Source organism: Dysidea avara, chromosome 7 (genome assembly GCF_963678975.1).
Source record: "Dysidea avara chromosome 7, odDysAvar1.4, whole genome shotgun sequence".
Lineage (NCBI taxonomy): Eukaryota > Metazoa > Porifera > Demospongiae > Dictyoceratida > Dysideidae > Dysidea > Dysidea avara.
The window spans coordinates 18,629,328-18,653,300 of NC_089278.1; the positions used below are offsets into that span (position 1 = coordinate 18,629,328).

The 23,973-nt window shown below is 36.7% G+C and overlaps 2 protein-coding genes and 1 long non-coding RNA gene across 7 annotated transcripts in view; 1 reads left to right on the forward strand and 2 right to left on the reverse strand.

Moving 5' to 3' along the window:
• The window catches only part of LOC136259674 (uncharacterized), a 144,433-nt gene extending 134,207 nt beyond the window's left edge, over positions 1-10,226 (reverse strand). Inside the window, exons 1-2 of the mRNA XM_066053176.1 lie at positions 10,084-10,226; positions 9,753-10,036 (exon numbers count right to left, since the gene is read on the reverse strand). Coding sequence (XP_065909248.1) covers positions 9,753-10,005 — 253 coding nt within the window. The 5' untranslated portion in view covers positions 10,006-10,036; positions 10,084-10,226. The remainder of the gene's footprint in view (positions 1-9,752; positions 10,037-10,083) is intronic.
• A 913-nt stretch (positions 10,227-11,139) lies between these two features.
• Positions 11,140-13,318, forward strand: LOC136261618 (uncharacterized). 4 transcript variants are annotated; one of them, XR_010703965.1, is made up of 10 exons: positions 11,140-11,807; positions 11,954-11,997; positions 12,048-12,225; positions 12,275-12,334; positions 12,386-12,570; positions 12,610-12,761; positions 12,812-12,892; positions 12,944-13,031; positions 13,085-13,142; positions 13,194-13,318. It is a non-coding gene; the product is annotated as an uncharacterized lncRNA (long non-coding RNA). The 4 variants fall into 4 exon arrangements; XR_010703962.1 differs by having other exon boundaries at positions 11,320-11,807; positions 12,621-12,761; XR_010703963.1 differs by having other exon boundaries at positions 11,320-11,807; positions 12,275-12,330; positions 12,621-12,761.
• Positions 13,319-15,002: 1,684 nt separating this feature from the next.
• LOC136259675 (uncharacterized) overlaps positions 15,003-23,973 on the reverse strand; it is a 131,131-nt gene continuing 122,160 nt past the window's right edge. For both annotated transcript variants that reach the window (XM_066053178.1, XM_066053177.1), the window contains 17 exons: positions 23,703-23,775; positions 23,529-23,631; positions 23,225-23,313; positions 23,032-23,170; positions 22,878-22,978; positions 22,716-22,824; positions 20,589-20,742; positions 20,472-20,538; positions 20,355-20,421; positions 20,218-20,303; positions 20,034-20,160; positions 19,940-19,981; positions 19,811-19,888; positions 19,715-19,754; positions 17,999-18,121; positions 17,659-17,945; positions 15,003-15,218 (listed from right to left, as the gene is read on the reverse strand). In XM_066053178.1, the coding sequence (XP_065909250.1) occupies positions 17,665-17,945; positions 17,999-18,121; positions 19,715-19,754; positions 19,811-19,888; positions 19,940-19,981; positions 20,034-20,160; positions 20,218-20,303; positions 20,355-20,421; positions 20,472-20,538; positions 20,589-20,742; positions 22,716-22,824; positions 22,878-22,978; positions 23,032-23,170; positions 23,225-23,313; positions 23,529-23,631; positions 23,703-23,775 (1,679 nt within the window). In that variant the 3' untranslated portion in view covers positions 15,003-15,218; positions 17,659-17,664. The remainder of the gene's footprint in view (positions 15,219-17,658; positions 17,946-17,998; positions 18,122-19,714; positions 19,755-19,810; positions 19,889-19,939; positions 19,982-20,033; positions 20,161-20,217; positions 20,304-20,354; positions 20,422-20,471; positions 20,539-20,588; positions 20,743-22,715; positions 22,825-22,877; positions 22,979-23,031; positions 23,171-23,224; positions 23,314-23,528; positions 23,632-23,702; positions 23,776-23,973) is intronic.

The following is a 23,973-nucleotide window of genomic DNA, read 5'->3' on the forward strand; positions in this document are numbered from 1 at the left end:
ACTTTTCTTTCTTTTTAGTCTTAGCCTAGCAATTAACACTGATAAACAGTTACAACTGAATAGCTTGTAGCTACACTGCCTGTTGCTTTTGTTTTCTACCTACAGAAGGTGTTGTTGTGGGTTTAGTAATACTGTTGGGTATGGGAGGCTGGATTTTGTGGGTACTAATATGTTTACACTATATAGTTGTGGTAGTCGTGGGTTGCCTATAAAGAAAACTTGTCTCTGCAGAGTGTACCCACATCTCCTGATTCCAGTCCACCTCAGACTATGGTGAATACCCAACAAACTAGTACTATTGTTGCAACTGTCAGTGTTGGGATGGTTCTGTACATAAACACGTTGAAGATAGCCATGAACTGTTTCTATGATGTGTATGTACACATTTGCAAATGTGCATCAGGTACTAATGCCCGCTGTGTGTAGGAATGTTTCTTTCGGGTATATATCAGCTTCAAAAGCATCAAAATGATAATATACCTAAAAGGCAAAACAAATACCATACATGAATTTTGCAATATTAAAAAAGTATCCATGTGTTTGTTCTGCTATACAATACATCCATGTGTCAACATTTATACAGTACGCTTTAGGCTGGGGGGAGGGGGTTAGAAAAAAGAGTATTCTTTGTACGCTTGCAAAAAAGCAGAAAATTGTGCACCACCCCTAACTAACTAACTGGTACCTTCAGCCAAGCATAATTTGACAATGGATAAGGCTACAAGCTTGATTTATTCACTGTTTGACATCGCTTCATCTCGAGATGTGCCTTTTTGCCAACCGCAGTACGTACAATGCATGTATCATGGACCTACCTTTGTCCTCCTTTGTGTTCCAGTTCTTTCCCTGACTACGCAAGGTATCAATTTGCGATAGCGCTATACAGTTTCCCTATGGTTGTGTCATGCGTTTTGCCCACGCCTACGTGACTCAAATTTGTTTGGTCCATATAGAAATGATAGAAGGGAGAACTTCTGTTATATTAAATCTAATCAAGCTGTAAAAAAAGGTGCGGCCCCTAAAAAGGCCATGGTGAAAAAAGATGTGAAATCCAAGGTGGCGGCCAAGAAATGGCTGTGATGGTAGGTCAATGATAAAATTTTTTAATAACAACAATTCATGTGAATTTGTGTTTCGGCACCAAATTCACTTTAATTGTCGTTATTAAAATTCTTACCATTAACCTACCATCACAGCCATTTCTTGGCAGCCACCTTGGATTTCACATCTTTTTGCACCATGGCCTTTTTAGGGGCCGCACCTTTTTTATAGCTTGGCTGTTTTTGATTAGATATCACTTCTCTTTGTATTTGTATACCCCAAAGCTGGCAATAGGCTGGCTTTTAGGCTTTCTTAACCTATCCTTTTTCTTTACCACAGGAAGAATAAAAAGACAAAGCAGATTTCAGGGGCGGATCCAGGAGTTGGCAAGGGGAGGGGCACAAACAGGCCAAGTTGTAGATGACTGGGAGAGCCAGATTCTCTTATTAGTTGCCGCATTTTTGAAGCAGCAAATAATCACCTCTTAGTAGTAGTGTCTTACGGTTAATTTTGCCATTTAGATTTTTTCAGGTGGTTGTAAAGTCTTAAAAGCTGTTTAAAGGCTCCGAATGTCTTAAACAACAGCAACACGATAATTATTTTCAGTGGCGCTTAGTGCACACGAAGGTGCTGGGTAAGAATTTCAAAGCTATTTTGGCTTTAGTTCGCTTTGGTTTCAAGTGGATTTGTAATAAATGCTATTAAAATGTGCATATTTTCATGAGTTTATATACACATATTTATTACATGTCTAATATTCCCTACTGGATAACTTGCTCACAGCTGATCTCTCTACTAAGGGACTTGATCATGAAATGTAACTGAACTCTCTACAGTTTGATTTGTTTGTAGCTGAACTCTCTACAGGGTGATTTGTTTGCAGCTGAACTCTCTACAGGGTGATTTGTTTCTAGCTAAACTCTCTACAAGGTGATTTCTTCTAGCTGATCTCTCTATAGGGTGACCTGATCTCTCTGTAGGATGACTTTTATCTAGCTGAACTCTCTACAGGGTGATATGTTTCTATCAAAACTATCTACAGGTTGATTTGTTTGTAGCTGAACTCTCTACAGGGTGATTTATTTGCAGCTGAACTCTATGCAGGGTGATTTGTTTGTAGCTGAACTATCTACAGGATGGTTTCTTTGTCACTGAACTCTCTACAAGGTGACTTGTTTCTAGCTGATCTCTCTACAGGGTGACTTGTATTTAGCTGAACTATCAACTGTTTGTAACTGAAATCTCTACAGGGTGACGTGTTTCTAGCTGATCTCTCTATAAAGTACATTGTTTCTAGCTGAGCTTTCTACAGAGTGGGTTCTTTGTAGCTGAACTCTCTAAAAGGTGACATCTTCTAGCTGGTCTCTCTATATGGTGACCTGATCTCTCTGTAGGGTGACATTTATCTAGCTGAACACTCTACAGGGTGATTGGTTTGTAGCTGAACTCTCTACAGGATGATTTATTTGCAGCTGAACTCTATGCAGGGTGATTTGTTTGTAGCTGAAGTCTATATAGGATGGTTTCTTTGTAGCTGAACTCCGGTGACTTTCTTCTAGTTGATCTCTCTACAGGGTGATCTGTTCATTGCTGAACACTCTACAGGGTGATTTGTTTGTAGCTGAACTTTCTACAGGATGATTTATTTGCAGCTGAACTCTATGCAGTGTGATTTGTTTGTAGCTGAAGTCTCTACAGGATGGTTTCTTTGTAGCTGAACTCTCTAAAAGGTGACTTGCTTCTAGCTGATCTCTCTACAGGGTGACTTGTATAGCTGAACTCTCTACAGGGTGATCTGTTCATAGCTGAACTCTCTACAGGGTGATTTGTTTATAGCTGAACTCTCTACAGGATGGTTTCTTTGTAGCTGAAGTCTCTATAAGGTGTTTTGTTTGTAGCTGATCTCTCTACAGGGTAATTTGTTTGTAGCTGAACTCACTACAAGGTGATTTGTTTGTAGCTGATCTCTCTACAGGGTGATTTGTTTGTAGCTGAACTCTCTACAGGATGGTTTCTTTGCCACTAAACTCTCTACAAGGTGATTTGTTTGTTACTGAATCCCCTATATTGTGTCTAGTTTCTAGCTGATCTCTCTACAGAGTGATTTGTTTGTAGCTGAACTCTCTACATGGTGATTTGTTTCTAGCTGATCTCTCTACAGGATGGTTTCTTTGCCACTAAACTCTCTACAAGGTGACTTGTTTCTAGCTGATCTCTCTACAAGATGATTTCCTCTAGCTGATCTCTCTACAGATTGATTTGTTTGTAGCTGAACTCTCTACAGGATGGTTTCTTTGCCACTAAACTCTCTACAAGGTGATTTGTTTGTTACTGAATCCCCTATATTGTGTCTAGTTTCTAGCTGATCTCTCTACAGAGTGATTTGTTTGTAGCTGAACTCTCTACATGGTGATTTGTTTCTAGCTGATCTCTCTACAGGATGGTTTCTTTGCCACTAAACTCTCTACAAGGTGACTTGTTTCTAGCTGATCTCTCTACAAGATGACTTCCTCTAGCTGATCTCTCTACAGGGTGTTTTGTTTGTAGCTGAACTCTCTACTGGGTAATTTATTTGCAGCTGAACTCTATGCAGGGGATTTGTTTGTAGCTGAAGTCTCTGCAGGATGATTTCTTTGTAGCTGAACTCTCTACAAGGTGACCTGCTTCTATCTGATCTCTTTAGACTGACTTCTTCTAGCTGATCTCTCTACAGGGTGACTTGTATAACTGAACTCTCTACAGGGTGATCTGTTCATAGCTGAACTCTCTACAGGGTGATCTATTTGTAGCTGAAATCTCTTGTTTCAAACTGATTCCACTAGTTTGTAGTTGAACTCTCTACAGGATGGTTTCTTTGTAGCTGAACTCTGTATAAACTATAAAGTGACTTGTCTGTAGCTGAAATCTCTACAGGGTTACTTGTTTGCAGCTGATCTCTATAGGGAAACTTAATTGTTTGTACAGATGAACTCTCTACAGGGTAGTTTCTTTGTAGCTGAACTCTCTCCACAGTGACTTGTTTGTAGCTGAATTCTCTAGAGAGTGTAGCCGAGCTCTCTACAGGATGTATGACTTGTTTATAGCTGAACTCTCTTCAGTGTGATTTGTAATGTTCTGATTCTACTGAATCACTACAGTGATATATTTGTAGCTGAACTCTCTATAGGGTAACTTGCTTCTTGCTGAACTGTCTATAAGATTAACTGTTTGCAGCTGAACTCCCTACAGAATAACTTGCAATGTAATAGAATTCTAGAGTGGAGTAAATAAATTAGCTGAATGCTCTATTAGGGTAACTGTTCTAATAGAGTCTCCCGATCTCGCATTTGCTACACGGAATTGGCTTTCGAATCACAACTCAGTGGCTTGTACTCTGATTCTTCTGTACTACTGCAAGGACTTTCTATGAAGATTATTCCAGCTATACACTGATTTTCAGCTCATTGCTCTAAGCGGTTTTCCTAATAGGAGTGAAAACTAATACTTTTTTATTCATAAAAACCGATCACATAATTGTAACACAGGTTGGGTTTTGTGTCATATCTCCATAGTCTTTATCTCAATTCCTTTCAAACCACCAAAAGGCACTCCTACGATGGTTACTCCATCTACATAGCAATTTGCAACTCATTCCATGAAGCTGTTTACCCCGTAGGCGTCACAACAAATTGATCTTGTTTTACGTCAATGATCGGTTATAAATCCTGAACCATTCACCGGATTTCCACTAAATATGATACTAGGATTCACCTTTGGACTTTCTTTCAGTGTGCCAAATTGTAAGGCGATCGGAGTATGCATTTGCGTTTTCTAGCAAATTTTGAAAGTGTGCGAAAAGACAAAGAAAAATTGAAGAAAAAAATCAAAACTTTGGCAGCTTGTATCTTGAAACTGGCTGGAGCGATTTCCTTCAAATTTGGAATGTAGACTCCTCTATCTGGCGGACAACTGTGTAGCAAATGTGATTTCAATTGGATAAAGGATCACCGAGATACAAAGGTGTGAAAATGACGTTTTCTTTCCTGCTAATATACTCACGGTGTGGAGCGCCGGCTTCTTGGGCCGCACAACACACTACCGTGTGTCTTGATCTATGTATAAAGATACTTGTGACATTCCAACACATAAAGATGGAGCTATATGCTCTGGTGATGTAGAAAAAGCAGAGATACTAAATAATTGGTGTTTACCCAAGACATTGATTGCAGTATGCCAAACCTTGGCCCTAGTCCATACCCTGAACTCAAATAATTTGAAACAACTGTTGTCGAGGTGTCAACCTTACTGAAACAGGTAGATGTTTACAGCCACAGGATCTGATAGCATTCCACTTATCATACAGTATGATAGTAACTGTATATTAGGGATCCACAAGATTTGGGATTTCTTGCCCAATAAATATCACCCTAAAATCAGCTAATATTAACTTTCCGACAGATTAGCAGTATTGGTTAGGCATAGCCAAGCTCAAAAATGTCTTCAGATCAATGCTAGAACGTTCCACCAAGTTGCTATGAAATTTAAAAAAATTCGTATTTAACAGAATTTTCTACTGACTGACTGACTGACTGACTTACTAACTAACTAACTAATGCCTTCAGACAAGCGTAACTCGATAACGGCTAAGGCTACAGGCCTGATTTCTTCACTGTTCAACGTCGCTTCAGCCCGAGACGTGCCTTTTCGCCAACCGCAGCAGCTACAATGCATGTGTCATGGTGCTACCTTTGGCCTCCTAAAAGATCCTTTGTACCCATTTCCTTACTCCAGTACTACGTGGGTGACGATTTGCGGTACACGTAATGGCTTCAGTGCGAGCGTTATGGCTTCAGTGCAAGACTTAAAATTACTCAGGCGTTTCTTGCACTACTCTTTGCTTGAAATGTTATGTAGGTGTTTAACATACCATTAGCCTCGTTGGTAGCTGAAAACAGAGTGCATTCGCCTTACACTAATCATAGATATCAGAGGCGTGTACAAGGTACTTACGCGCCTCTAAAAATATCTTTGAACTGATCGACTGCTGAGGCGCGCGTTTTGACAAGCTTTTCCACTATTGAACTAAAATGTTAGAATACACGAGTAACACGTTCAATCTATAAGCACGCGCGTCTAGATCTAGAGTGGAGTGTCAGGCCGACTCTTGACATTATTAGTCGCGTGAGTGATATATATATATCGTAGCAAGTATTTGATTATAAAGGCTTGAAAAGAAAACACAGTGAAGAAGCAGACAGTGATGATGTAGGAAGAGTAGATATTGGAAGAGGCAGTGGAGGTGGTGGCAGAGGAAGAGGAAGAATAGATACTGGCAGAGGAAGACGAGGTGGTGGCAGAGGCAGGGGAAGTGACAGATTTAGAGGCAAGGGAGGTGGCGCTAGAGGAAGAGGAGCATACAAACCAATTAATGATATGCAGGATGGCTATAGAGGAGGAGGTAGAGGCTACAGAGGAGGGACTAGAGGGAGAACAGACAGAAGAGAGCATGCTGAAACAATGATGAAATATGATGATGAATTTTATAGAAAAGATCAATCATTTGCAATTAATTATTATTGTACTAAATAAATTTTGCTGAGTTCACATGCTTTTGTCCTTTTAACACTTATCAGATAAAATATGCATAATGACTGATATATATGATTGAAGCCAAACTATAGCTATTATAAATGTCACTATCAACACTTTCTTATAGTTTTAATTACTTAAAGCCTCCATTTGCTGAGTTCACATGCTTTTGCCCTTTTAACAATTATCAAAGAAAATATGCATAATGACTGATATATATGATTGAAGCCAAACTATAGCTATTATAATTGCACATAATGTCACTATCAACACTTTCTTATAGCTTTAATTACTTAAGCCTCCACTATAAAGCTACTGCATGCATGTGGTTATTTTATGCTGCATTTCACTGCTACGCATTAATGCATACTATAATATCACAACACATGCACGTGCATGTTCTGACTTGATGATCTCTACATATGTAATATGCACAGCATCGCAGGGTAACATTCCATAATCTGTATGCCTGTATAGCTCGATCCCCCTGCAGAGATAAAATTTATGTTACAAAAAAGTTTTCAAACAAATATGTTAAGAAAATTAGAAATTTTAAACTGGAGTAGGGAGCATATAGTACATAAATAAGTGCATGGTGCAGGCATGATATTAAATTTCAGTAAAACAATATAACAAGTGTTATATCCCTATACTCTACAATTTCAAATTATAGCTAATTATGGTTTTAAAAAAAAGTAAACAAACAAGTAGAAGCAAAAATTTGTAATTTTACATTCGATTAGGGATCATAGTAATAAAAAATAAAGAAACAAGGTGGTTGCCTATATATGCCTGCAAATGTACTAGTGGACATTTAATCCCTAATTCAGTCTATAGCTGTACAACAGAGGTTCTGAAGACTGAATTACGGATTAAATGTCCACTAGTACATTTGCAGGCATATATAGGCAACCACCTTGTTTCTTTACTTTTTATTACTATGATCCCTAATCGAATGTAAAATTACAAATTTTTGCTTCTACTTGTACTATTAAAAATGATGGCATAAGATTTATAACATTATTATTTAATACAGGGTTGCATCCCTGACAATTGGAAAATAGCTTCTGTAACTCCCTTGTTCCAGAAGGGTAATCATAGCAATCCTAAAAACTATAGGCCAGTACCATTATCTTCAGTATGTTGCAAAACTCTGCAATATATTATACACAACAAAATTATAGACCACTTATAAAATTGTTTCAAAGTGTTAATATGAACTTTGTGCACCAAACATGCTACAAAATTGTAATTAATAAACACAGTGCACAATATTGTCTTAAACCTTAATGAAAAGGGTCCTTACTGATGCCATATTACATGACCTAACTAAAGCATTTGATAAAGTATTAACATCACTATCTCATAATTATACAAATTAAATTACTATGGAATAAGACAAGAGATATTCCCGTGGAGAACAGGTGCTCTGAGGTGTTCTGCTAGTGACATCAACAGTTGATGATGGAAAACCATTGCAGATAACACAATACCACGCAGCAAAGAGAGTGTACATAAATAGCCTACCTGATTGTGGTAACTTCCTCTTGCAGTTTATTTGCTGATGGCTGCCTATTGTACAGGCCCATTCAGTCTGCAGACAACCACCATATTTAACAGGATATGTTACGAACAGAAGATTGGACAAATGGATGATGATTTTCAATACTGATAAATGTACTCACAAGTAAGAAGTCAAGCTTACACTTTGTGTGTGAGACCCACTCTGGAACTATGCGTCAGCAGTTTGAACACTTTATGCTAGGTGCAACATCAACAAATTAGAAAGCATTCATAGAATGCCATGCTGCTAGGTTCATAGTATCTAAATACATATGATTTATTTATACCAGTAGTGTTACTGGTATTCTCAACAATCATACTGATGCAGCCTGGATGAAGTAAACAGTCTCATCATGTTATACAAGATTCTTCAAGGATCTGTAATACTCAGATTACCACATAAAATATTGTCACTTGAAACTATCACTAGAGGCCATGATAGGAGATATCAAAACCATTGGTCAAGAATTAAATTTGATTTTTTTCCCAACCACTGTTAGATTATGGAACGATTCGATTGTTAATTTAGAAAACATTGGAGTATTTCAAAGTTTTGTTACTGATTGCATAACTAATAGCTATTTTTATAATAATCACAGAGATTTAGTTTTCCATACGTTTGTTCCAATAGTAGGAATGCAATTAATCCCAAATCACATGTTTTTTTTGTAATTGTACTGTAAAACAGCAAATGAAATAACAGAATTACAGAAGCTGCAACAAGAAAGTGATACAGTAGATAGCCAATCAAATAGACTAACAATAGTAGCCTTTTAAGTGTAACAGGTATTGACATTTTTGAATATCCAATCAAAATTGCTGACAAATGAATTCTTTTAAGTGCAACAACTTATGACATCATAAGTAGCCAATCAGATTGAGAAGTCTTTTAATCAGGGGAGGGGTGGTCAATGGACACACAGAACTGGATAGATGCTCACTACAAAGCATGAAAGCTGGCCACTATGTGATAATCACACACATTTTCATGCAATTAGGGAATAATATTATGTACTCATAACAGCCAAAATTGCACTGGGCTTCACCTTGTGCAATTTTGACTGTTACTCGTACAATTATTACCTAATTGCACTCAAATGTAGAGCTAAAACTAATATTCTAAATGCTAATGAAACAAATAAGTTTAAAAGGGAAGAATATTCTTATTCTAAACATATGCATTTGATTCAAAAGCAATTAAATATATCTCTCCAAAGGAAAGGGAACTAGCTACCACATCTGTGCTGATCTGTTCAGTGATACAGCTCTTATATAAATTATATAAGCCCCATTATTTTGTAAGAAAATGACGTTTCATATAGTTTTACAGCCCATTGCTTTACCATTGCAAAAGTAGCTATACATTCAAAAAATAATATCGAATTTGCTCCCACAACATACAAATATGGACTATTTTAATGGTTTATTTTTATCCCTATACTCAAATGTGTATGATTACCTATAGCTAGTAGCATGTATGCAAGTGTCATGAAGTTATTAAAGCAGGTATATAGCTAACTACATAGCTATTCATTTATAGTAAACTACTTAATTATAAATAGCATAGGCTAGCTACTTACTTCTTTCACAGTTTCCAGTACTCCAGTTTCCTTGGACCATTCTCTCCGTGTCACTAGGGCATGTCTCAACACATCCACTAACATTACTACTGCAGTTAGTTCCAATACGACAGAATTGTCCCAAAGGACAGCTCCGCTGAGTCTGGCCCTGTTCAGGCATGATGGTGCCGTCAACCACCACCCACAGAATTAGCAGTGTGAATGGCAGCAAGGGGATGGGAAATGCTGATGAAATCTTGATAGTCATGATCATAACTGAAAAGTCAACAGTGAGTTTCAGCGACCTATGCGGCTAATAGTTAACCTTTATTTACATTTATTGTCCGCCTACCTTCAAGGCTCAACTCACTCCTGCCTCCCAGCGGCCGAGATTAACTCACAAGGACAGTCAATACACACTTTATATAGATAGCTAGGTGCTTTACTTAGTTATAGTGGGTCAGTAGCGCCAGTCCGCCAGACTACAAATAAATTGGAACTACACTCAATAACATTATCTTGTTTATAGCAAAATAATTTTATAGCCAAGTAAGTCCCTTACATGGTTTTTTGCTTTTCTCCATATATGGCAACATAATATCATCGTTGAATAGAGCGAAAATCAAGTCTATAATCTTGGCACTGATACAGCTCCGGAAATCAGCCAACATTTTTAATTTTATTTTATTGGCGATCGAAAACTGCTAAAAATGTGATGCAAGATAAATAGCTAGGTCCTGGGTTGCTTATGACTGCTACAGTGTTAGTTACATAGTTTGTAGTCTATCCTTGCTGATCATGAATTATGACCTACCTATAGATATTTGCAATTAGCTAGTTATTAGGCCACTCCAAATAAATTCTCTGTTTCCCGTCCTGGACTCAGGCATATTTGCATGCGGGCGGGCGGTCCATTTCCATTATTTCATTATAAGATATAAGATTGGCTAGCTTTTCAAGCCATTACTTGTCTGGCACAGCCAAAAAGGCTGCATAAAAGCATGCTTAAGCTTGTTCCTTCCTTTGTAAGTTGCAAAAGTAACACAAACGTGAAGTTTGTGCTGACTTGATAGCACTGTTGACACGTGAGCTGACACTGTTTCAAGTGAGCCTATCAGTATGCAAGAATAACCGGAAAATTATGGAAGAATACGGAATAATGGAATATTTAGAGCTGGTAGTAACCAGATTCGAGCGGCGGACGGGAAACAGAGAATTTATTTGGTGTGGCCTTATAGCTAACTATAGTATAGGCTATATAAAGTGTAGATAAAATGGCAAAGCTGTAAAAACACACTGTGAAAAAAGAGGAATATAAGATGGTATATCTAATGGTTTAAACTATACAAATAATCTCAGTATAGTCTTGCATTATACTAACTATCTTATACTTTAGTATAAACCCCATCTTATATTATGGGAAACAGATTATATTTTAGTTTAATACACATTCTTTGTATGGCTTTGTTTACTTAACTAAATGTGATAACTTTTTAGCTTCACCATCAGGTCTCATTATTGTCTCATTTTTAGCTTCACCATCTCATTATAAGCATCTCATGTGACTTAAGTTTTTTTTACTGTACCAAACAAAGTCATGATGATTTTACAATAAGTAGCTACACTTCTGTTAATCACTATAGCTAGCTAACTAGCTTCAGTTTGTTGTGATAATTTCATACGCACACATTTTCATATAGCAAAGCATATAATACCACTAAAATTAATTATTCAATCTAAGAGCCATACAAATCTAGATTTTCTTGCACAGTTAGCACACCTGCAAAAGTTCGTAGTAATGCCTGTTTAAAATTGAAGGGGTCAGTGGTGTGCGCATGCGTATTAGGTGCAATTAAGTCGCCATCTTTGTCGCTATTGTTGTATCAGAGGTTGTAAATGTGAGTGATACGACGGTGTATCTCGCGGAGAGAGTGTGCGCGATCGGCGCTATCGTCCAATGAGCCACGATGATAGTTATGGACCACAACTGTACGTCCCTGCTGGCTGTAGTGGTGAAGTGGCGCGGCCAAGTGGACAATTCCTTCGATGACAGCAATCAAAAACAGCTCTAGATGAGTAAGTATTAGACTAAAATGATAGCTTGTACGATAGGTTTAGCCGTATTAAATTGTTTATTGTGTATTGTATGACAATGGCCTGCAAACGATTCAACTTTGATGTTGCTGTGTACGTATTACATGTTTTATATCCTGTTATCTCAGCTTATGGCGGATGACGAGTGGACACAGTTCATCAGCCATCAACGGTAAGAGGATACATGGTCTGCTCTTACGATTTTGTATATTATCTCTTCAGAGGTACAGTTTCTTGTCGAACCTCTTAGTTCTACAGGCTGTCAGTGTACAACATCTGTAGTGTTAGTTTCCTTCAATGGCAGCTGCTTCCTTTAAAGAATCTGGTAGTGACCATATGCGGACAGTTTTGTTCTGTTTTCACGGAGTTGATCAACGTCATCTTCTAATTACTTACAGCTGTAAGTGCATTAAGCCTGATTGTGTTTTTATTCATTCTCTTTTCAATAGGGTAGAATTACAGACTTGGTCTCAGTTCTAGGAGATTCTTCTTATTGCTAACATCTGTAAGTAAGTACACTGAGAGTGTCCAGTATACAATTTATATTTACCTTCGTTTAGGTTTGTGGAAACTGGTCTCATTTCTTCTGGGAACCGGTCTCATTTCTTTATGTTTTTCACTACTTTTTATCAACAGCTGACAGCTGCTACCTTGTCTGGTACTGTAAATGAGTTGAGTGTTTTCAAGAACCTGTTCTGTCTTGTTTGTCCTTATTTCACTGACCATGCTCGTATTGCTAACAAAAGTAAGTTCACTGAGAGTATGCAAATTATATTATATTTAGTCTTGTTTCAGTTGTACTTAGTGATTACAAGATTCTTGGACTTGGTTATCAGTGTATCAGATGCTTCTTGTGAGCTTACGTAACACGTTAGCCCAACAAAGTCACATACTAAGTGGCTGTTTTATGTCTGGTTAGACTCACTGATAACACCTGTAAGTGCACCAAATAATCCAGAATATGAATTATGTTTGCCTCCATTTAGGGTTGTGAGACCTGGTCTTATTAGACTTGTCTTAGATGTACATGGATTGTCGGTCTCAGTTTTAAAAGATTGTTACAAACTGTAAGTACAGTGATTGTTCAGTATACGCATTATATTTACCATCTTTAATAGAGTTGTGGGACCTAGCCGCCGTTCTACATGGTAATACTAGGTTTCCAGACAAGGTCTCAGTTTTATGAGATTCTTATTGTTGCAAACTGTAAGTCCAACGATTATCCAGAATACACATTATATTTACCATCTTTGTATTAGAGCTGTGGGAGACGACTATCAGATTGTCACAGAGTTCTACATAGTGATGATAATACAGGTAATTTGTAATGGAACTTGTGAATTGTATTTACTGTCTTACCTGCTGCAGTTGGATAAAGACTGATAAATGACGAAATTGATTTGATACTGCCATGGCCAAGGAGACATTGATTTACTAGCTGTACTTATTGTGGTTTTAACATATTTACAGAATTAAATTCATTACAAATATAATTATAGGAATTATTTAATTAAGGTAGCCACAGATTATAGGAAAGTAAAAAAGTACAGTAGTATAGTAGCCAATATATGGTTGAAATAGGCTTAGTATAGTCTGATAATACACTGCACTATACTAGTGATTTAATCTCTAATATATGACTGTCTTAAATGTATTCAATAAGCTTGTTATAGTAAAGTCCTAATCTAATAATATATGCTGTACTATTTCATTCCAATACTAACATAATAAGACTGTTATAGACCTTATTATTCTGAGCTTTTTTCACAGTGACAGCCAGTAAGACTGGCTCTTGACTGATTCCATGGCCATTTCCTGATAAATTAAAAATCCTGTGCTTAGCACCATACCATGTACAAAATGTATCGTTGATTGCTAGCAGTAGAAAATTAAAATCTTGTATATAGTGCACTGCAAGGGTAATAGCAAGGGTGTGCATGGGGTAACATCTTCAGAAACTAGATTACTGATACAACAGTTACAATGGCTAATTAACAGCTGCAGTTGAGAACATGGAAATCATATCTAAATGTGTGCTCACCCATTATGAGTTTAATACACATGAAGTTTGTTCATTAGTTAAGAAATTTAATTTAAAAGCTATTGAATTGTGAAAATCCATTTTAGCACTTTATGATCATTACCTTAACTCATCAGTTGTTGCAACTGTATGTTGTAAGACCAATATATCCTAATAAAGCAGTCATTTTATTATAACAATCAAGTAAATTATCAGTTTTTCTAATAGAAAACTAAAGTCACTGAAAGTAGCTAGTGAATTAAGAGAGATGATGATAACATAGACCCAATGTAGGGTCTGGTTTTCCCACATTTAACTATGGCCTCTTGTTTCATTACACGAAACCAACAAATATAAACAGATTAGGAATTAACAAGCTAGTATTATAGCACAATAAAATGTGCTTGAACAAGGGAGAACAGCAAAGTTAATACCTACTCTAATTATATAGCAATAAACACCATAAAATAGAAATAAACTTTTGCTTCATGCGATCAATCTCCCTTAAATGGTTACAGCAATTTTTAACTAAATATCCCTACTAGCTTATCATTTTTCTGTTAACCTTTAGTAACTTAAATCATCATTGGTAAACTCCTATACATTACAATTAGAAAAGAATGGTACCAGACAAAACATGTTCACCATACTAATGATGGCAGACAAAGTACATGTTTTGCTAAATTTTCAGCTACATACTTTATGTTACAGAGCCCTCATTAGTTCATTTAAGTGCATCTGCAATCATTCCATTAACTTTGATCACTGTATGAAAATTATGTTATTCAGGCCATTGGTGTCTAAATCGACAACCACCAAAAGAACTGAAACACAAAGTAGGACAAAGTTAAGTCCATTATATATTTGTATCTCCTGTGGTACACTTTAAGACACATATTAGGCCAAAAATACGTCCAGCAGTGAAAATCAGGCCTTTAGTGTCACAAAGGCATCAGTAAGTATGTAAGTTAGTCTGTCAGTTATCAACTCCATTAAATAAAAATTCTGTAGAAAATTATTGGAAGTGTCATTTTGAAGGCATTTTTGGGTTTGATTGACCTGTACCCAATGCTGGCACAGGAATAGTATATATGGTGGGCTAATTTCTGGTGAATTTTTTGGCAAATCTTCTTGATTACTGCTATACAATACTACCATAACTGTACAACAATTTATATTCTCTCAGTGAACAACGTACAGTTAGTACATGTAATATAATCAATGCAAAACATAGTTAAAAAATAATGCTGTACAATGAATTGATGGGTGTGTAGCACAAATAGCACTGTACATGAATTGTGCAACCATTAAAATAAAGCTACTAACAAAATTGTCTTGATATTGAACAATCATTTATCTAGTACTGCTAATACCTATGGGAGAATACACAGCACAAATTACAATAGAACTTCACCAACAACTCCATAAAAATATTAGCTAAGCCATCTTATTATACATATGTTGAATATGTAAACTGCACATTTACATACAAAGGAGTACATGGCTGGTATCTGTATATTAAAAAAAATATTCTCTTAAACAGTCCGCTAAAACTGCTACCAAATTCAATCCCATAATAGCTGACTTTTTAATAAAAAAATTTTTTTACAGTCCATTTATCTCATTCTTCATCTATTAAAATGTCTTCCAAATCCAAATTCAATTGCATGATATTTATGTTCAAAATTTGTCCTGGCTGAAGCACGTTCCATACACTGATGAAACACCCTCAACTACCCCTAACTGAATCAATAAAAACTAAATTTCATTTAGTTCTGCTATCCATCTCCCCAAGCTTTTTACCACATATTCCCCTCTTGACTATATTAAACACTGTTAATTGCTGACAAGCAATATATAGTCAGTCTGCTTGGTTTTCATTCACATTCTGCCCATTACACAGTCTTACATATGGAGAATGGTATGCCTACAGTGCATGAGGTGGCTATCATACTCAATTGTAATTGTTGTATTGTGAGTAAATCAAGTGCAAACACACTTAGGTATTGATTAATGTACTACCTGGAAATTGATACCTTTGAATTAGAAGTGAAAAGAAATGTAGGACAAAAGTATATATCCTGTGGTAAACCAAAAGGAATGTTTCGGGAAAAAAAACAAATCTAAAGCATTAACCATTATTGCTGGTTTCCATATAGCCGCAAACTGTCTGCGCATTAATTGCCTGTGATTATTACTGGGGTCTTGACAGGATCACTTTAAAGAATATGGAAACATACCTCACTGGTATCGCCACAACTGTGTTGCAGTCACCGTAAAAGTTGGGAGAGGTTCAACCTTCCAGGCCCTTCTGGCATCGCAAATAGGACGATTTTTTAAGGGAAACAAACACCACAGGCAAACACTGGCAATGTTCAACACGAAGAAGCCAAGCATGATGCCTATGAGTATACCATGCTTCGTAGAGTGTCACTAAAACACTTGTAATGTGCCGTGTTATAACAAATTAAGGTGTACCTTTGCTGCCAGGGTCGTTTCCAAGGCTTGCTAAACTTATAAAATATGGAAAAATACAGACGTGTAGTGAACTGTTAATCATCTCAGTTATGGTTGCAGGCCAACCGCAGTAAACTGCAGCAAGTTGCAGGCTACCGTAGATGCTGTGACTCAGCCAATAACACAGGCAGTTTGGGAAACCAGCCTTTACTCTTGACTGAAGGGGCATCATTCAGTTCAGTCAGTTAGTCAGTCACTCAGTCAGCCTGTCTATCTGTGTCTGCCATCTATCTGTCAGTAAAATATAAATAATCTCTCAAATTGAAAGTGAAAATAATAATTTTTCATAGTAATTCATCAGAAGCATTCAGATCACATGATCTAGTCAATTTTTTGATCAAAAAATACACATTTTATTATCCCTACTATAACATACTCAATGATATACCAATTTACACTAATTAATAAACTTTGTGACTAGATTTGCAAAGGGTCTTCCACGCACATTCAATTATATAGTTCATAATTATCAGTAGATACTGGATTGGAATTTGGTCAAAGCTGAACTGCAACATAGGTTAATAAATGTGACTGGATCTACGAAAACCGTTCTTATCGCCCAAGACAGGAAGTTTGATTTTTTCACACAAACACAAAGCTTAATGAATGCACTATCAAGTTTCACTGCCACAGTCGACCAGAGTAAAGTGGTCTGCTTTTGCTGGCTGCTTTTCTAGAGCACAGTGGCGAGCCGTACGGGTGGTCTGGGGTCTTGATGGAGCCCTGGCCAACCAGGAGATGGCTGTGTGTGGCTGTACAGCTCTGTGGTGTTGGACAATGACCCGTGCTGTAAATTTCCTTTCATTTTAGCCAGTTCTGAGCCCTGGATGGCCTATAACTTGGCCTAATTCATCCCAGCACGTCTCTTTTCAATTTTTGAACACCATCTTGCCCGCCTTCCAGGGCCCCCGTCTCCCACCCTTCTGGAGCTCGCCTGATACAGACAACCTCGGTTTAAAAACTATCTAAAATGGCAGGAAACTTAGCTGTTGACTACTTCTTCAGTGGATGATCAGGAAGGTAAGAAATTGTTGTGAAACGTGTGAAAATTTGGTATGCGTAGCTACCACCATTGGCCAGCTACAACACACAGAATATTTAAAACCGACATTTCTCGATACTTTTAAATGGGCGATAAGACCGGTTTTCCCAGAGACAGTCACAAATAAAGAAATTTTAGAGCTGGCACATTTCTTTAAATAAAAAGTTATGGTCATTTGTATGGAAGACTCCTTTTCACAAATTCATAACTTTTATATTTTAATGTTCTACTACATATGTGTAGTAGTGTTATACCTATTACTACTTCTTAGGGCGAGGTAAGGGGATTGGCTTCTTAGCAGCATGTTTTTTCTTGTCATCCATCTCTTGATCTGTCTCATTTTGATCAGCACCAGTATACAGCCCTTTAAATGCTGACTCCTTTTCTACCTCCTGCTGCTGCTGTTCTTGGGACATCTTTTCATCAACTTCATCATTTCGTACTTCCTCAAGTGATGTTTCCTTCTTGACAACACCCATATCATTCTCTTCAAACACTGACTCATCGATTCGCTTTAATGACATTTCAAATGCATCATCATCTACAAAACAAAGCAGTATCAGTCAGTATACCATGTACTAACTGACAATGTACCTAGAGGTGCTTCTGACATTTCTTTGACATTAAAAATGTCACCACCAGAGGTACTACTTCCCATTGATGCAGTTGACATCTTTTTACCACGAGAAGTGAAATCACTAGAACTGTTTTGAGAGGCTGCAGAACCAAAGTGTAATGGTAACATGTGCACGTATTGTAAAAGTACAACACTGACATATATTGCAATTACTTATTTATTATTATTTGTTTATATATTAAGGCTTTACAGCACAAGTGCTGAAGGTCTGTAGGACACCTGGTCCTACAGTCTGTTTAAAGTTGTTGCAGAAAGTATGTTTGAAAAGGTGGAGGTGTTATTAAGGAGTGGTAACCACAGATTATACTAGTGTAATTTAAAAATGGAATAGGGATCCAAGCGATAAAAAGTAGTTAAACAAGAGATTAATTATGGCATTACAGCATATCTCTGTGAGAAAATCCCATGTTAATACAATTATTTTGCTGAATGCCAAAGTAGGTGTCATACAGTACGATAGTACTGTATAGTAGGGACCACAAAGGTGTGGGTGTGGCCCATGAAAAAACATCACCCAAAAACCGCCTCACTTTTCCCGAATGATGATGAAGCAGTATTGGTTAGGTAAAACTAAGCCCAAACAAGCCTTCAGGTTGACCCAAAACACTTTCAACAAGTTGCTTTTGAAATTTAAAAATGTAATAAAATTATTAAACAGAATTTTCTAGTGACTGACTGACTGGTGCCTTTAGACAAGCATAACTTGATAATGGCTGAGGCTATGGACTTGATTTTTCACTGTTTGGCATCGCTTCGGCCTGAGAGGTACCTTTTGGCATACCACAGGACATATAATGCATTCTTCATGGACCTACCAGTATCCTCCTTTGTATCCCATTCATCTTTGATGACAGCAAAAAGTGTTGATTTGGGGGTAGCACGATGGCTTCCTATCATAACGGAAATCATCCGTATTGTTCATAGTGGCTACTATGATTGCAGAGGTGCTTTTCAAACAGTTCTTGATTTGTACTGCTGTGTAACGGGTTAAACATAGCTGACAATGAAGCATAATGAACACTTCACTTTTCAGACGATAATTAGTGGCTCGGATTGTACTTGAAAGTACCAACTATTTATCCAATAACTGAGTGAATTGTGAAACGCTCCAATTTTAATTGGCACCAGTGTCCTCCTTTGTGTCCCATTCAACTTTGCTGACAGTGAAAGGTGTCGATTTTGTGGTAGCACAATAGCTTCCTTTTGTAATGGAAATCATCCGTATTTTTCATAGTGGCTACTTTGATTGCAGGGGTGCTTTTCAAACAGTTCTTGATTTGTACTGCTGTGTAACGGGTTGAACATAGTTGACAATGAAGCGTACTGGATACTTCACTTTTTAGACGATAATTGGTAGCACGGATTTCACTTGAAAGTGTCAACTTTTTATCCACTTGAAAGTGTCAATTTTTATCCAATAACTGTGTAAATTGCGAAACTCTCCAATTTTAATTGGCCAGACAGAATTGTCTTGCCTAGTTCACATTTCTGGGTCTAAGAATACCATACACCATATACCTGGATGGTATAGAACACATGATGGAAAATTCACTACATCAGTATTGTGAAGCTGGTTTTTTTTGGGTGATATTTTTGGTGGATATGTATCAGGTATATCCCTCATGATCATGGTATAACTAATGCTTAAAGTACAAAAACATTTTTGTACATACGTCTTAATGAGCTTCCTATGGTACTTGTACTTCCACGTGCCTGTACATATATGTAAGTTTAATGAAGATGAGTAATATATTTGAAATAATACTTACTGAGCGCATTCTACTGTAGACACTGTATGCTTGACTAGTCCTCCAAAAGTTGTAACACTCCATAAGTTCCCTGATAACCTAAGTGCACACACAGCATCAAATGTACCTAAGCAAGCTATTTGCAATCACCTGTTTGTTTCTGAGAACATGGAATAAAAATATGAAAAATCCCTGTAAGATTGATGCCATTTTGTAATTTTTGTTTGTCACATTATTTTATTACTTGTAGAGAATTTAAAATCGTAAATATCCAAGCAAACACTACAGTGTCATCATTCACAGCAAAGATACCAAATATCCAGGTTACTCCAAGTAGTGGCAAGAGAAACATTGCAGCCTTCATCAGGTGTCTGTATATGAAGTAAAAACAACTAATAAACCAAACAACAAATTTGGTTATCAATTACTTCACTGTACTGGAATTTTCACTGAGTGCATTTCGTTGACTTTTATACAAAACCTTCAGAGTGATTCCAAGAAACAGACAATTTACCTGCAAAATCCATAGTCATTTAGTTCATATGAGAGTTTATAAACAATATACCAAGATTATAGTCACAATGGGTGCAATGAATGCTGCAATTGCTCCATCCTCTGACTTAATCCAGCAACTAAAAATGCAAAAATGTTAGAACTTAACTGGTAATGATGTCACACTTACTAATCATCAGTCCCATAGTGTTCATGAGCTACTCCAGCTGATATTGCAACTATTAGAATTCCTGGACCTAAAGAAATGTGTATGGTGTTAACACAGTAAATAAGCAGAAATTCTTACCCCATCCCAAGATAAAGAAGAAACGCCGACAGTTCAGTTTATTACCAAATACAGTAACCAACAGCATATAAAGCATTACTCCTTCACACAACATCCAACAAAATGCAGATGTGAAGAAATATTGTAGAAGTACTGCCACAGCTATACAGGTGGCCTACAACACAAAAAATGATTCTCTGCATAACTCTGTCAGTTAAAATATGTCTATGATTTCCTATAACACAGTTAAAATGGCACCCTCAAATTTCTGCTGTTAAAAATAATCATAATAGAAATACTTATGCGATGAAAAATACCTTTACCATAGCATCTTGGTCTGCCTAACATTAAAGTTAAGAAAAATACCACCAGTATAAATCTGACCATAGTCATAAGGCTGGAAGCTACAGCACATGATGAATCACACAATCTTTGTTTTATATGGTAATAATTATCTCATTTTGTGCAATTTGTGTTGCCACAAAATTCTAGCTTTGCCTTAGCCTGACATCTCCAACTTTTCTCACTATCATTTTCTTCATGTGAGGAAGCCATACCAAGGAAGTATTAATGCTACTATGAATGGGAGCAGATATTATAACAATTAATTATAGTATAACAACTGAGTCCTGTGGCCACATTTGTTACATGGAATAGCCAGTTGTCTAGATTGAGATACTCTAATGAAGTAGTCACCCTAATACAACAGTCAGATAAACTGTTACCTTATGCATTGTATATGTAGTTGTAATGAAATGTAAACAAGTTGGTGTATATAAAAACTAGTATATTAAAAAATATAAATTTAAAAATGAAGTAGGGATCCAAGTGATAAAAAGCAGTGAAACAAGAGATGAACGATGGTAGCTAGCTATAACAGCATAGCTCGGCGGGAAATCCCTACTTTGGCAAAATAATTATTATAACATGCCAAAGTAGGGATTTTCCACTGAGCTATGCTGTAATAGCTACCATTGTTCATCTCTTGTTCACTACTTTTTATTGCTTGGATCCCTACTTCATTTTTAAATTTATAAATTTTAATATACCAATTTGTTTAGTTTTTTTTTGTTGAAGTATACAGTTAGCTATAAATATGCGAGTGTTCTATTAGGGTGACTGCTGTATTAGAGTATCTCGAGTCAGCCTGCAAAGATGTGTGCTTGCCCAAAAAGTGGTGTGGTCATTGTGATTTTGATCGATTATTAGAGTATCTCAAGTCAGCCTGCCAACTTGAAGGTGTGTGCTCACTATTAGAAGAGAGACATCCGTTATAGTGTAATAGAGGTGTGGTCATCATGGTCACGATTGATATAATTATGTCACGATCAATAGATCAATAATGCATAGAATAAAGAATGGGCGTGATCTTGAGACCTATCGTAAAGATACAGGTAGCTATCCCAGGCTATCTAGTATCGGTACCTCCGTACCGTAGTCTAAGTGCCTTAAACAATTTTGTGGTGTCTATTATGTTGCTTAAAGAAAGTGTTGATATGGGAAATTAATGCCCCAATATGGCGTTGTTGGATTAAGAAGATGACAAGCAGCCTGATTGTAGATAAAAGAAATAACAAGACGCAGAGAGAACACACTCGTCGGAACCCCAAACTGCACATTCCACTGGTGAGTTTGTTATTGTGGCGTAAAATGGTGGTCGTGTGCTGCTTCGTTTGGCCTCTAGGCTTGTGACTGTGGTCAGTGAGTGAGTGAGTAAGTGAGGCAGACAAAATTTCGAGTTTTGACAATTCTTAAAAAAAAATTATATCCGTCTGCCTGTAAGCATTTTCTTGTTTTTAATGTCACATTTGATGCTAGATAGACTAATATTTATCTGTAAAATTGATTTTTGTCACATAAGATATTTGTAAGCTAGCTTTTAAAAGGTGGCATTTTTGGTGGCATGCATCATTTCAGGCGATCCCTACTACCGTACTGTTTGATAATTATGATGAAGTAGGGATTCATGCAATAAAATGCAGTGAAACAGAGACATGATTGTATACCAAAGCTTTATGTGGTAAAATCCTACTTTGGTGCTGATAACAAGCAAATTTTTTTCTGCAAACATATTGCTATACAATCAGGTCTTTTCTCACTACATTTCATCATATAGATCATAAATTTACTAGTTAACTGGATGTTCACCTGATATTCAGTGGCAGATTCTATTCCAGCAAGGAACACTACAAGACCCAAAGCTAGTGCAATACACAGATTGAGATGTATAAATGGATGATTGATTTTATCTTTTTTTCTGTATAACAGAGTAACAGGTTAGTAAATTAACAACTGATACATAACACTTACCGAACAATAACATAAGTCAGAAAGATGATGGAAAGACAGAGACACACAAGAGATATTCCACATCCAACATATGAAATTATTGACAATGCATATCCACTTCCCTTCGTAACAAATACATAATGTAGCTAGCATTTTATTACACACCATGGTTTACTTTCTTTTCTGGTCCATCTCCTACACTCACTAGTACAGCAAAACTAGTCAGATGAGTAGCAAGACAAGTCACTGTGGTGCCATTAGAATTGTCTTGATCCAATCTTACTCCTTCCTGTGACCAACCACCAGCCTGATTACTATCACAAAGATTGATATTAAATTATTACTGTAATTGCTTTTGTGTTACTCACAGCTGAGTATCCAATAAATTATGATCATAAAACTGGCAAGTTCTATTCTGGACCACTACAGACTGGTTAGATATTTCTGCACTGCTTTTCTGTAAATTTATGACAGTATAAATTATTAAAAACTCCCTCAAATGCGTGCACAGAATATATGTACAGTATAGAGTGCAAGAAATACCGGATGTGAAAATAACAACCTACACAGCACTACAATCACAGTTTTCATGAAATTTTATTTTTAGATTTTACATGCAAAGTTCACAACCCAGGGTAGCTACAGTTACTATCAGTATACCCATATACTCACCACATCAAATGTCAATGATATAGGGTTATCCTCAGTAGTGTTAATAGGCACTGGCACTTGCACAGACATGACTGGAGATATAGGTTGAATAGTTGATACATTTCTGTGACAAAAAAAGCATTTGCCATAGCACTCTTTAAAGTGATAAAGTTTTGTAGCCTACTTAGTACTTACTCTTTAGTAGGATTTGGTAATTGCAAGACATCATCTTTCAGTACAGTGTTTGTAATAGGAAATCCCGTAGAATCTGTTGAGATATATACAAATAAAACTATTTAATTTACAAAATACATAATAAATTCTAATTGTGGAGCACTGCTATAATATAGCATGCCATATACGTTGACGTGTTATGCCAAAAAACACTTAACACCAGTAATACTAAGTAAACCACCCATCATCATGCACATCATATGTGACTGGATCTGCAAGAACCCCATATGTT